Raw genomic sequence first — 15,229 nt, 5'->3', positions numbered from 1 at the left:
AAATATTTGGGGACAGCTCTATCCAGGTTGTGCCTTGTAGGAAACATGGTCCCTGCCCATTTACTGCTGATGTTAAAATATGTATTGTAACAGATGACTCATAATACAAAGGACCAGAAAAGTCTGAAAAAACAGGCAAAGGAAATAGTGTGAGTAGAACTGGAAAAATGTGAACTAATATATCTGGGGAAAAGAAGTATTCAACTATTAATGCTGGAAAATTGCTAGCTGTTACAGTGGAGATGAAAAAAAAATGCAGGAATGTGATGGCATTTTCTCAAAGAGCAAGAGGTAATAGTCTCTTTCTGAGTTGCCTGGTTGAGAACACTGCTGGAAAGCACAGAGCACCATTTCAATTAGATACGGCATTCCTCTTCCACCCTCAGACTGTTGGCTAGTTTTTCTATTACATAGCAGCTGTCTCTGTTTCTATCTATTGCTTGTTTTTCATTCTTTGTCTATCTCCATAGTGCCTATGTGCCTAAGCAATAATAGATAAATGCCTGTGTGTCTTGTAGTTTACATGCTGATGCTCAAATATTTTTGAAACTTGATTAACTCATGTTTGTTGTCTATGTTTCAACTAAGTATACTGTACTGAAGAACAGACTAGAGATAAATGCTGGGTTGGGAAAAGAGGGCAGATTTCCTGTCTTAAATGGAGACAATAATGCTCCTCAACTTAAGAGCACAGAATTTTTTATTACTGTTAACAATAATGTTGTTATTAGATAGTAGAATCCTAAAAACATCAGTACCAGTGATGTCAATGATGCAGAGAAGAGCTATAGACATAATTAAGGTGTTGGAGGCAGGCTTATGAAGAAAGATGAAGAGAAAGTAGAAAATGCACAGCTTGGCTAAGTGGTGATAATGATGATGGGGGATGTGATGACCATCTAAATGTATCTGACATCTGTAAACATAGAACAGGGAGTAGTAGTGTTCAGTTGGTCATAGCATTACAATTAGGGTTAATGAGGAAAACTGAGCAAAAGAAAACACAGAACATTTTTTTGCTGTTGAGCCCAACAGTAGATCACATTAGATGCTAGAATGGTATCTTCAGATATCTTGGTATCTTCTGCTGGTGCAACCAGATCCCTGGTTGCACCAGCAGAAGCCCAATTGCTTAAATAACATGAAAATAAATTGAGCAAGATGGTCATGAGTGTGCAGAGTGAAATATTCTGATACTGGGAAAGGACTGGGAAAGATGACCTCTTCTGCTTCTGATTTCCAGCACTTTGTTAGAAAGAGTTGGCAGAGATCCTCTATTTATAGTTTGTGGGCATTTTTGATTATTTTATTTGTAATGTGGGCCCAGTTTAAATTCAGTATTATCCAAAACTTTCAAGGTTGGAAACTCAAGTGAAAAGGGAAAGGAAGGACTGAACTGAGAATGGAAATAATGAAGCTGTCCAAAACTGTGAAGCTTTCAAATTCTGAGGCCAAACCAACACAGAACAGTCCCTGCTACCCTGATAACTGAACCCAGACAGACATATTTAAGGTAGGAGTCTGTCACAGGCTTAGAACTTCATGAGGGAGTCAAAATGTCCAGATGTTTCTTGGTTTTGGTTCTGTGTCTCTTAGTATGACAGAGGTGGGTTAGGTGACTGTGGTGAATCTGGAGTGGGAGCCTTCAGGACATTAGGGGAGTTTCTTTGGAAGGGTTAACCTGGAGGAGCAGACCCTGGATGCCCATGAACCCCATGGAATGTCAATTAAACCTGAGATATCTAAAGCTAAACATCTGCAGCACATCAGATTGCTTTTCCTTAGGAAGTTGCAGTGTATGCATAAAGACATATGTATATATATTTTTGTTGTGAAATATATTGTTTGGATTCTTTGGTGCTGGAATTGAATTATTTTCTTTTTCCCCATGTAAAATGGCTCCTCCATTTTATGACTCCAAGTCATAGTTAAAGTAATTGATGCTTGGATTTCCTTCTCTGTCTCAACTTCAGCTTTCAGGATACTCTCCCCTTTTTGATGAACATATGAGTACATAGTAAGGTTTCTTGGCTGTAATATTGTATGGGAATAAAAGTGGAAACCATTAGCTAAAAGTAGATAAATAATATGACTTATAGCCCCCTTGCAACAGAGGGATTTTATCTTAAATTGAAATGTATTGATGTTTGCCAATGAAGCATCAGTATTTTTCACCAGAAGTGTTTTAACTAAAAAAAAAATCTGTTGAAAAAGAAAACATTAATTAAGAAAAATCCTACCTCATATTCTCAGAGATAGTATTTGGATGAATACTGATCACTAACAAGGGTAAACAGGAGAAAGAAAAACATGCATGTTTTCTGTCTGGCCTCTCTGGTTCTGCTAACTGCAGAGCTCCCAGCACACTGCTGCTGTTTAACTAATAAAAAATAAATTAATATAAATTTCAAGCCAATGCCGTAATGTATCACACATTGCTTTCAAAGTAGGAAATTATTTGCTCACTAGACTTCATGCATTTCCATTCAAGTATGCAGCCCTTTTTATTCGTATTATAAGGGAACAGAGTGAATGAATTGCACATGTATTCAAAGAAGCAGTACAAATCTGAGCAGGAGCCAGATGATCAATTATCAGGAGGTAGTATTGTATTGTGTTGTTCACCAGGAGCTTCAACAGAGACAAGAAATTGTTAAAGAGAAAACATTCAATGCCGTTACCAAAAAAAAAAAAAAAAAAAAGTAAAAAAAGAGAGAGAGAGGAGTCAGAGTAAATTGTGGTTTGAATGTCGCTTGAATTGTATGCTGAGAGCTGGAGTGGAAAGACAGAGCAAATCAAGGTGACAGGAAATAAAATATTGCTCATCAATAGCAGTAGAAGGAGAGAGACATCAAAATATGGAGACTTGCACAAGAAGGCAACTCAGGATAATGACTATTCAAAAATGTAAGGGAAAGGATTTCTTGGGAATCATTGAAGCAGTTTGGGAAAAGAGAAAATCTGTCAGACTTGTGTGTGATATTAATGTCACCAGACAAAAAGAAGCAAATATAAGGAGGCAAAGGTTATAATGAAATAAAATATTGTCCATTGTCCTCTCCTTAAAATGCTGTTGAGAAGGCAATCACTCTTCCATAAGGCTTCCCACAGAAGTAGCCACAATGATGAGATGAAACGTGGAACAGTGAGGGCTGAATCCCAGATCACCTTCTGCATCTCTCCCTTACGTAGACCTGGTTTGGTCCTGACCAGATGTAAACCAGGTAAATTATGTTTAAATCTGGTTGAAATAGATTATGCTGGGAAAGAAATTTTTAAAACTTTTCTACTTATAATCATGGTATTGTAGTCTGAGAATTAAAATATGGCTATTCACTTACTCAGTCTGTAACATTTACTTAAGTATTTGACTAAATACAGTCCAGTAATGAACATACTATAAATTCTGCAGGCTGGAGTCTACTAGGTTCTTCTGCTATAGGTAATGCATAGAGTGTAAAATGCCTACCATGCAAAACCAGCTGATGGCTTCTGTCCCTTCAGTCCCACTCTCTGTCTTTCTGTAGCATTGTACAGTCACTTCCCGGAGAAGATATGATTTTCTACACAAGTATAGGACCAGCTGCTGGTCGTCACGGTGTGAATGACTCCGGGAATATATATGGCGTGGGATAATGTGCACGCTTGTCCACTGAAAAATGACTGAGAAATGATGGCCTGACATTGCTTAGCTGCAACAGTTTGGAATTTACTGCTGCTGCTCATGGCTCACAGCACCTGTACGGTGACATTTTCATTACATATGCCATAACTTATGGTCCTTTGTTTTCCTATTTGTGGATTTTGTAACACGTGCTAAACCCCATTGACAAAAATGTTACTGCCACTATAGCAAGACAACCCATCTGTAAGAGATCCCATTTGAAATATCTACACTTTGATCCCGCCCTACCATGTCAGTTTTATACATTGGCCAAATTCTTTCAGTCTTGTTCCTCCTTGTTATTTTATTTACTGCCATTCTTTGGAAGATTAATGCAGCTTCTGCACTGGTAATAATTCTCTGTATCAGTCTGTCTTCAGTATCTATGCAATCCTGGCTCTTCATCGCTGTACGTTCTTTATGGATAACATTACTTTCACCACCCCTTATCTAACTACTTCATAAAAAACACCTCACACATTTATAAAGCATGACAAGAGCATTACCATAAACTATGTTACTCTGTTCAGTAAACATATCATAGACTCTCCATAGGCTAATTACCTTAGTGGAGAAAATTATCTGGGGATGAATTTATCTGCGGCAATCATATCAAATGACAGACTGTATAGAATAGCATTGTTTTGCTTTTCCACAAGTGTTTAAGGTCCCTATATCATTTTGTTTTCACTGAAAATCTAAATTTTAAAATTTGTTATTGCTGTTCTTTCTAATTGGTAGATTTGTGTATGAATATTTAAAAAAAATAAAGCAGAAGTGCAAGATTTTGGGGTACCATATTAAACATATAAAGGATATGTTATGAATATTATCAGAGCAATTTGTAGTCTCTTCTGAAGTGGATAGGGAAAGGAATATAGTTTACTGATCTGGAAAGTGAAGATCCATGAATAAAAGGATTGGTCAGTTTTAGAGTTCTGGAAACGACAAGGTGCCCAGGAAAAAAATGTTGGATCCTGGTAGAGCCTGAGCAAGACAGACTGACAGGATCAAACAGTGCTCGCCTGGCTGACACAGAATAATTTCTCAAAATTTTCATAGCAACTGCTTTTCATGAACTTCTTATGTTCATTTCTCATCAGCATATGTACCTAAACCACATGTTTCTTACCAGTCTATTTATTCCATCTTTTACTCTGTCTCTTTTCTAAGACTCATTTAATTTAACATTGTTCTTTGGATGCCTTTTTCTGGCATTGTTTAGGAAAAAAAAATACTTTGAGGCCCTAAGAATAATATTGTGTGGTTCACCCACAATTTTTTGTTAGGATATTTTCAGGCCTAATTTCAGTACAGATATTCACTGCATGAACTGGAGATGTCAATAGCAGAAATGTTCATTTCTCCACAGTTTTGTTGGCATCATAGGTCTTTTTTATCTCTAGTTTATACTGCTGCCTGCAGTTTAAGCTACAGGAGGAGCCCTACCTGAATGCAGGCATAGTATATCTATTTTACCCACACTATTTTTTCTTATCCTCTCTGACAAATCAAATATTAAATTTTCCAAACCACCCAAGTGACTAAGGGCACGATTTTTTTAAAGATATTTCAAGATTTTCTGCTCAGCCTTTCCAGGCCTACATCATTTAGAAAAAAGAAATCCCATTTACAAATGATCTAGACCTTTAGGAATGTAATATCTCACTGAGAGTCAATGAAAATTATAGTCATACTGCCTATTACTTTTTGAAATGGAACTTAAGTTATTTCTCCAAAATAATGTTCTCTTTCCAAGTTGCTGAAGTCCTGCCTCTTCATACATTTCTTAATGTCATCCTAAAGCTGTAAATCCCACCAAAACTTCTAATTTCTAGCCTCTATGTCTCCAAGTTGCTGTAAGCTGATCTCCCTTTGAAGTAGAAAAATCTCATTAAAAGACTGAAGATCCTGACTAAGAGGATGTTGGATTCTCGACTGCCTCATGGGTTACATCTCTGCTTTTTGTAGTTCATCTATACAAGGATGCTAATAGCACCTATTACAATGCACTTTCAACACTCCCCGTGACAAAAAAAGCAATCAAATGTACAGGGTATGTGTATGGTCCTCTGCAGGCAGTGCTGCCTGACAGCTCTCCCTCTGCTGTCTATCAGGGACAGCGGGCACAGGCAGTAGGTGGGATTTTCTCATAAACTGTCATTTTTGTCTAAGGGGATACAGTACGCATGCATACAAAATTGTAATTAAGGCTACCGATAACTCTACTTCAGTAACAGCTAGAAGCAAATTCCTCATCAGCATTCCTCTCCAGCCACTCTTGCCCTGTTGTCCTCTTGAATACTTCAGCCAGCGCTGGTTAGTGCACTGCCATTTGAAATGCAATGTGCCAGAGGCAGTAGCTGCTCGAAGCCTGCCTTGTTTTTCTGGATACCATTTTTTCCTTTGATTCATTTTTAAGAGATTTTTTTTTTTTTTAATATGCATAAGAATAAGGTCCTGTGCAAATTTCTCAGGAGATCAATTTGCAAGGCTCTTTAGTAGAAAGACCTATTCTCTAGTGTGTATATTGGTTTGATATGGAAATCCATAAGCCTGCCCTAGATCCACCCCCATCTTATACACTGGTGTGCTCTGGGTTTTCTTTGTGAATTCAAGAGCAGAAACCATACAATTTCTTCTTTTCAAAAAATACTTATTTTTAATTTCTGCGAATAAACCGGTTCTTGAGGATCAGAGTCTACTCTGGGTGTAAGTATAAGAATTGGTAAATCTCTCAGATAAAAAACCTCCTGTGGCTGATGGGAGAGCATTAGTAGAAAATTGTAAAAGACTACAAATCCATGTGTTAATTAGAGCTTTGCATATCCCTGCTTTCCCTGTTATACTGAACGGGAAATAAAACACAAATGGAAAAAAAAAAAAAAAAGATTTAGTATTCAAATGAAACATTAACAGTCCTCTGAACAACACACTTTAAAGGTATTATTTTCTTCTAGAAATTCTTGTTGTTATGGATTTTTTGTAGAAAAGTTTGATTTCATGGAAACAGCCTTTTCTGTCAAAAAAATGAGTCTTAGAAAACTAGCTTGTAACAGTGTAAATAGCCAGGGATGCCTGTACTGAGTGCACATTGACACCCTTAGGTTTTGAATTCTGACTCCAGAAACTGTCAAAACTTCTGCTTCCAATGAAGAACTGCTTTGTCCAGCAGTTCTTCTCCAGACTCGGGCCACATGTGCCACAGGTCTACACGAACAAAGATGATAATATTTCTGGTCTTACTAGAAATAGGGTCATTGTATCAGTGGTCTAGGAATTAGGGCCTGAGCCAAACGTGAATGTTGCACCACCACCCACCAGGAAAGAAAAGTCCTTTGCCTCACAGCCAAGCTCTGAGCTCCACGGGTAATCTTTTAAGTGACCTAGGTGTTAGAAGAAGCTTCAATAGCAGCTTGAAATAAACCTGAAGATACAAATCCATAGGAAACCAAATTTTGTTAGCCACACTCCTCATGGAACTACTTGTTCTGGTCTTTTGTAAACAAATATCATTTTCTTTGGAGGAGACACCCCATGTCTCCAGGACCCTCTCATAGCAACAACTTTTGAGGAAATAATATCCCAACCTAAAACTTAATGACCCACAGCGGGAATCACTTATGTTGCTGCTGTTGCATAGTGTTCCCACACTGAAAATAATATATGTGCCACATAATGAACATTGAAAATACTGAATATTAATGAAAATATAAATATAAATTTAGGAAATAGACCAGTACAGTCTTATTCTGATCCCCTGGGCAAAAAATAATGCAGTGTATAACCAGGAGGCTCACAGAGCATATGTAGTGGGTTACAAATTGCCACGGTTACTGTAATTCCACATATAATGAGTAGCCCATGAATCTATTTACAATAGTTTTCATAATCGGCAAGAATTAAGTATGAGTTAGAAATCAGAATTCTGGCTTAATGCTAAATTTTGGTCCATTTTTTTGATCGTACCTTTGCATTACTTAAACCTCATAAGCCAAATTCAACTGTTCTGTAACTTGATGGGAACTGATGGCACTCCAGCAACTGAGCTGCAGTTAGCCTCAACCCCATAAAAATGAATAAAAACCCTGAGCCTGATTGCTTTGCAGCCATTGCCACTCTCCAAGTGCAGAACGGCACGCTCCTCTGAGTGCAGAAATGTGTCCTGTAAACTTGATCCTTTTCTTTCTGGAGCAGATACAGTATGTATACTGGGGGTTGGACCCAATGATCTCCTGAGGTCCCTCCCAACCCCTATAATTCTGTGATTCTGTGATGTCAGTGGATTATATGTAAGATAAAAATTGAAGTATAATTGCACTGTGGCTATGATGAGTCTTTTATTTGTTCACTTATGAAGTGGCTCATGGAGTAGCATGGGATTTTGTTTTTCCATCTGTTACATATTCCTGTCAGGAGCAAAAATGTTCTTTTGTAAGTAATATAGTAGGAGCTTATTATTTCTTAGAGTAAAGTAAAGTATAGTATTTTCCCCTGAGCGCAATGTAGTCTGTAGTTCTGGCACATTAGCTGGCATAAACATTTTGATTAAAGCTTATGAATGTATTAATTACACCTGGGAAGTTTCCAAAGCTTATTCAAACTACAAACTCTTCAAACCACTGCTCCCAAATCTGAATTCCTTTCAGCAACTGTAGAAGTGTTTGTCACAGGATTGTCTTTTCTTTTTCTAGAATGTTTGTATAAAGAAATGAGGTAGCAAGTGTGCAAATTTTTTTTCCCACTAGTTTCAGTAAGTCTTTAAGTGTCTGAAGATTTATAACTTCCATTTTATTAAACATTTGTTTTCAGTCTGAAGGTCTGAAGAACTTTAATTCTCTTTAAAGTTTTCTGTGACATCCTGGGTCTAGGAACATCTGCATGTACTCAAGCATTTATCAGAACAATGTCACTGGGCATATGACCTCAAACAGGATGACAACACTGGAACATACACTACCTAGATGAGGCTGTATAAATAAATAGAGCTATCAAAACTGGTAATATTTCTAATGCTGTTTTGAAAGGACTTGGTTTGTATGACTTCCTTTGTTCATATTCCTACAGTGGGTTGCTTATCGTGTAACAGAGGGCAGAATTTGACCAGCAGAGCATATACAGTTGTTTGGGTATCACTATTTTTTTGCAAGTAACACAAACAAGTTCTTACAACAACCTTCAACCAGATTAAGTTGCACAGTGCACTGAAGAGGAGATAGAAGAAAATGCAGCAGAGAGTCTGAATTCTAAAATCACTGGGCATATGATCCCAAAGAGAAAGGCAGATCTTATCTATCAGCTGTCTGTGCCTCTGCCAAACAACCCAAGAAGCCTCACCTAAGCACAGCTTTGCTCATGCATTCATGCACGCATGCATTCATTATGGCTGACCTGCCCTACAAAGGTCCATTAAGTGGAGCTCATTTCAAGCACAGATGGTCCTGAATAGCTTAATGTCTGCCTGGTGGCCAGAATAAGTGAATTCTTGATGGTCTTAGACTTCTGATCACATCCATGCAGCCAAGGAGCAAATGAAAACATGTTTATCATTTTGATAAACAACCTATCTCATTGCTGCAGGATGCTCCATGTAACTCAGCAGAGTCAAATACTATTAAATTGTCATCACTGTCAAAGAGAGAACGTATAAGTTTTTCTACCTGAGTCATAGTTAATGACTTCCACAATGTATAACACAAATAAGTACTGGTGTTTGCCTTTTTAATGTTTGTTTACTGATAAGTTCAGGCTCTGCTAGAACACAGAGGTGAGTTATAATTTTGAAGTGCAAAATATGCTTTTATTATTACCTCTCAGCTAGAGATATAAAAAACAGAGATGACTAGAAGATGGCTTTTTGGCTTCTGCCAGGCATGCACTCAGCCCCTATTGCTGATTAGATAGTTTAAATCACAGCCACCCACAGTTGGTTCATACTTATGATAAAATATTTCACTCTGCAGTGTGTAAACTCAAGGTGGCTTTATAACAGAGATAAAAATGAACATGTTTTCAGGAGTTAGGTGTCCTCCATTTGGAATTAAAACATTTGCAGGCAGTAACAAACAGTTGTCCCTGTCTTATAGGAAGAATGATGGGTATTTTCTGTACTTCAATATTTTAAAACTATGCAGAACAAAGACTTCCAGTAGGAAACACAAAGACAGTCTTAATGCCGTAGATAGCTGCAGTCTTTGACAGAAGAAGCTAATACCTTTCCAGAAGCTAATTCTGTCCCTCTTGCTTAGGTAGACAGCAAATTTCCTTTATGCAAAGTTCAGGGCAATCCGTGAACTGAGCACTCACAAAGGGTCAGCTGCTCTTACTATCAAGTGCTGGTAATGTTCAGTGTGAAAAGGATGCAAGTCACATTAGGACATTTCCATTCACCTCCAAAGGTTCTTGAAGAAAGAGCAAAACTATTCCTGATCTGTGAGGTCCTATGTATTTCTAATCTTTTCCTGATTTTCTTGGGGGAGGGTGAATACCAAAAAAACAAGCAAGCAAAGCCTTCTTTCTTCCCTGGTGGGTAATGCAGCCACTTTGTGGGATGTAACCGTCAGCATGACATCCAGAACACTCTTACTTAGAGGATTTTAGGGTGCTTTCCTCTCCTACTAAAGTCGGTAGCAAATCCTTTATTGAATTCTGTGAGTTGGATGAGACTGTTATTGTAGAAACAAAGCCAGAAGCCATATTAGCTCAGTAGACCATAAACCGTTAAAAAAATAACCCTTTCCTATTGTTTGTGACAAGGATTCAAACTTTTTCTGCACTCAGCCTGTCAGGTTAATAATCCACATTTTTATTTAAGACCCTAAATATTCATTTATAACAGATGGGAATGGCTCCGAGGGAGCTGCTACAGTTTTGAGTCAATAATCCATGTTTTTTAAAAGTCCACAAACTTATAAATACATATATATGTATAGATATATATGTATTTATATATTATATATATATAGTATATATTATATGTATATGATTTGCATATATATATATATGTATATATATGTTTGGTCTATCATTCAGGTCAACCCTGATATACCCTACAAAATGTCTTTGAGTATTTCTTCCTCTCTTCTTTAAAACAAGCTGTTACATCTGTACTAATTGTACATATTGCCAGCTTCAGTAATTTGTAAAAGATCTGATGATGACAACCGATTACATTACTTGGGATCTTTTCTCCTTCCCATAAGGATAATGGCAACTAAAAGGGGAGATATGCTGGTTTCCAAATTTCAAAAGATGTCCTAAGGCCTGAAATCCACATTTACCCAGCAGGATTGGAGATGTCATTTTTGACCAGACACCAGTGTTGTTTCAATAAAATTTACTCCTTGGGTGAGGATATCTTTAGTAAGCAATATCAAGCTCTAGGCAGGTAAACAAAATGTACACTTTGTCCAAATGCAATGCTTCCTGTGAACAATACCTTTTGGGCATTTTTTTTTCTTTTCCTGCTAACTAAAAGTTGACACATGTAATATTAACACCAAAACAGCAAACAGCATCAAGAAAGAACAAATGTCATAATGCACCTGTACTACCCAATCTTTGTACTCTGCAGCATGGAAGTCCAAAATGTTGTCTGTGCACTGTTAAAGGCTAAGAAAGTCGGAGTAGTAGTTTTATTAACAATTCACCTCTTGGCAATGTGCGAGGTTGCTACTTCTGTGTTACATCTCCCATGGACTGGTTTCAGTAGAATTAATCTTTGATATTAAACCTGAGAAGCTAGAGCAACTAGACAAATGGAAGTAAGGGAAAAAAATATTTGTTTTCTTTTGCTCAAGGAAAATATTTCCAGCTATGCTTCTGCTTATATCTCCACCTGAGAAACAGAAGGTGTGGGAAAACACATTTCATAATCTTTAGTATTAGCAATATTGTGGATATAGTGATCTGTTTTCTAGACAATGTGTGGGAAATACAAAATCAAATAATGTTTAACCATGTACACTGATGCTTTCCAATGTCAGGCCATGGCACAAATTTCTGAAGCTCCATACCATATTTTCCTGCTCTGCAAAACCAACCTTCCTACTGGTGGGGATTATTTTACCATCAGAAAGAAGTCACATCCAAAATCAAAGCCAACAAGGCCTTGAGCTCTCTTCAAATTTATGGGGGATAAGTATCCTCACTATATTTGTTGTATATGTGGTTTGATAAATAATGTAATCAGGAGTGTGCTTTTTCAATGATTTTTTTTATCAGTCTCACTGTGTCCATTTGTATTTATCTGAGCATTATATTCTTTTCCTAATTTGTGTGTGGCTTTTAAAAAGTGTAACATGTATGTGCAATGTTGTTAAAATATATTCCAACAAAATTCAGTGCATGTAATGCTGTCCAGTGATGGTTAATAGGTAAAGTGTGTTTTAATGGAAAAATCTGATTCTATGTAACAAATTTTTTAGGAAAATGGGTGTGTAACACACATAACTTTCTCCATGTGAGATGGATTTTTTCTTCTGTGTCAGCACCATAAAGGGTCTTTTTATTATTGTGATTATTATTTTCATTACAGCTACAGTCAGCACAGTTTAAAGCTTCAGTTAATGTACTTAACTATCTAGTGGTAACAAAAGGAGTTTTTGTTTGTTTGTTTGTTTTGTTGTTTTTTTTTTGCTTTTATAGTTTTATTATGTTTTGATGCTCCTAAGCATCTATACATTTTGAGTTAAATTCTTTATTGCTGCCACAACTTGAGTTTCCACATAAGAATTAAAGGTTTTATAAAGCTCATCAACTACAACCCATTATTTTGAATAGATAACCAAATGAGCAAGACTAGCTCATGTGGTTATTACTACTCATACAGGAAATTAATAGAGAAAATGAAGCATTTAGCTTATTCACAGATATTTACCACACAGTATATGTAGTCTAAAATTAGAAATACTTATTACTGTGTACATTATCTTTATTGTCGAGTTTTCTATCAATAAAATCACAAATCTCTCTTCTCTTAGGACATGACCATAAGATGAATCAAACCAATGAGAATCTTTTTATTGCTTTCAATATGATTTGGATGGGGGAACAGGGAATTTAAGTGATGAATTACTTCATAGAAAGACAAAGGCATTTGGGGCTGAGTTGATTGTCACAATTCCTCTTATTCCTGAGAGACAATTAAACGACCTTTTGTCAGATGACAGCTTTCTGAATTGTTGGGATCTCTCTTCTGTGGTACCTATTGGCTTTCAGAAAAACTGTGTCAGCAGGCCAAATGCACCTAATAAGTAATACATGAAGCAGCATCTCTCTCCAGATGAGTTGAATATTTACTGCAGTCAGTCTTGTCTCAGACTTGTGGATGCATCGGTTCTTTGGTCAGGAGGGAGAGGATGTCTGATCCAGAGTGACTGAGTGGATCACAGGACACAAGGGTCTCTAAAAAGAGATCGATCGTGTCTCCAACATAACCTTTGGACTGCACCTAGAGGCCATCTGGTCAGCCTTCCTGTCCCAGCTTCTCCTCTCCTCTGCCTTGGCCTGGCAGAAGTTACTTTTGCCTTGTCTTGACAACGTGCAGTCAAAGGAGATTCCCTGTCTATCTACCCCAGCACTTCACTACAGAAATACCACGTTCACAGAGTCACTGAGTAACAGGACTCACTCCTGAGTGGAGAGAGGCCACTGGATTCCTCAACCTCTTCTAAAATCCTTGTTCACAGCCAGGTGTGGACCAGCATCTCCACACTGCTTATTCTTCTACCTGCCTGCAGGATTGCAGAAGTGCTCAAAAGCTGTCAAAGCTGTTTCAAAAAGATAGAAATAATGCTTCTTATGCTACTGTAAAGGCAATGTAGATTTAGTATTTTATATTGACATAAAATAATATTTTATTTCTAGGAAACCTTTGTACTTCTCCTGCTTTTTAGTATGCTCTATGTGATGTTTTCGACTAAGTTTAAAGAAGTCCTGCCAAATTTATGCTGCAATTTCATAAAGTAGCCAAATATCTGTGGGGAACAGACTGGTGCTATTAAATGCTTGGCGATCATGAGCTAAACAGAATTTGAACTAAGGAATCAGCAAATTACTGGGCAGCGTATTAGCCCACTGTGGTGTCTCATCTTCTCTCACTACACTGCTGAGGTGAACGGGAATAGTACACGTGACACTTCATTTCTGTCATAGCATATGCCACAAATACCTGGTATTCATAAACCCTAAGGCACTACCTCTCTGTCTATCACTCCTTTATGTTCTCCACCCAGTAAAACCATTGCAAATGTTTATAAAGGACAATGAGGGAGAAGACTAAATAAGCCTGGTGACCTTGCACACAAAGGGAATGTTTTCTGCCTTAAAACTTCCAGTTTTGTGCGTGGGGTAGGAAATGAAAAGGCTGTTGCACCATGCAGTGATTTGGAGAGGCTGATTGCCATCCACTAAAAGATGAGTACTGGCATAGAATCAAATATTTAGAGGAATAAAAGGTTATTTTTAGATGTATTCCCTTAACCCCTGTCCTTGTATGAGAGAATATTTGGGGAAAAGGGCAACCAACAACACAAGTATAAAATCAGCCAAAAGTTATTGCATTTATGCATTCAACATAAGCATTAAGTTACCTATATTTGTGGCATACTCCATTTTTTTTTATGCCAGAAATTTACTAACGTCAGAAAAGTTTCTAATATATGACAAGCAAACAATATCTGTTCTAGAGGGATATTTATCTGCATTTTCTATTAAAACTGAAGCATAGCAGCATGTGCCTGTTCACACATAATGGGAGAAATAATGTTGTAATCCCAGCTGCACAGAAACTGTGCAGAGACACAGACAGTAGCATGCCCAGGTGCTTTGATTAGCCACCACTATTCTTCCTAATCAGAGTGTCAATATTCTCTCTTTCCTTTTTTTCTTTTTTTTTTTCTTTCTTTTTTTTTTTTTTTTCTGCCAGAAGGAGGAACGTGTGAAGTTATAGCAGCACACAGATGCTGTAATAAGAATCGAATTGAGGAAAGATCACAAACAGTAAAATGCTCCTGTCTACCTGGGAAAGTGGCTGGGACTACAAGAAACAGACCTTCCTGTGTTGATGGCAAGTAGCTCCTCCTGTATATATGTGTCTGTATCTGTACCATCCAGTAAGCAGCTTTAAGTCTATAGAGTATGCATAGGAATTTTGTTGTGTTGTCTGTTAATGAAATAGGAAAGCTATCAGCACAAGCATATATTTGAACCAGCTTGCCTGTTACTTTCACACATGGTACTATGCACATGGATCACGTCAAGATTTACTCTCGAAAATATGAGTATAGCACTCAGTGCAGCCACTCAGATCAGTATAACAGATTCTGTGTCAGGATTGAGCCCTTAATAAATAATTGGATGAAATTATCCCTTGCATCACTTCAAGAGGCCTCCTGGTGCCACATTAGTTTTGATCCATAAATATTTCAAAGGGCAACAGCCATTCGTTTTGATTTAATTAGCCATTTGAAAAGTCAGCGGCAAATAAATAAATAAATAAATGTTGTGGTCTTATTCTGTAATGAACATTACAGAAAGCTAGGAAAAAACTCTGCATTTTGAACT

General features: G+C 37.3%; 1 protein-coding gene across 7 annotated transcripts in view; it reads left to right on the top strand.

The window, feature by feature from the left end:
* TAFA1 (TAFA chemokine like family member 1) overlaps nt 1-15,229 on the top strand; it is a 223,307-nt gene that overhangs the window by 162,999 nt on the left and 45,079 nt on the right. For 6 of the 7 annotated variants that reach the window (XM_068694516.1, XM_068694520.1, XM_068694515.1 and 3 more), the window contains one exon: nt 14,592-14,732. In XM_068694516.1, the coding sequence (XP_068550617.1) occupies nt 14,592-14,732 (141 nt within the window). The remainder of the gene's footprint in view (nt 1-14,591; nt 14,733-15,229) is intronic. The other variant, XM_068694519.1, reaches the window with a different exon arrangement.

This window comes from Anas acuta, chromosome 11 (assembly GCF_963932015.1).
Source record: "Anas acuta chromosome 11, bAnaAcu1.1, whole genome shotgun sequence".
In the NCBI taxonomy this organism is placed as follows: Eukaryota; Metazoa; Chordata; class Aves; order Anseriformes; family Anatidae; genus Anas; species Anas acuta.
Note: the sequence above shows the minus strand (reverse complement) of the source record. Positions and strands in the feature narration are given on the sequence as shown.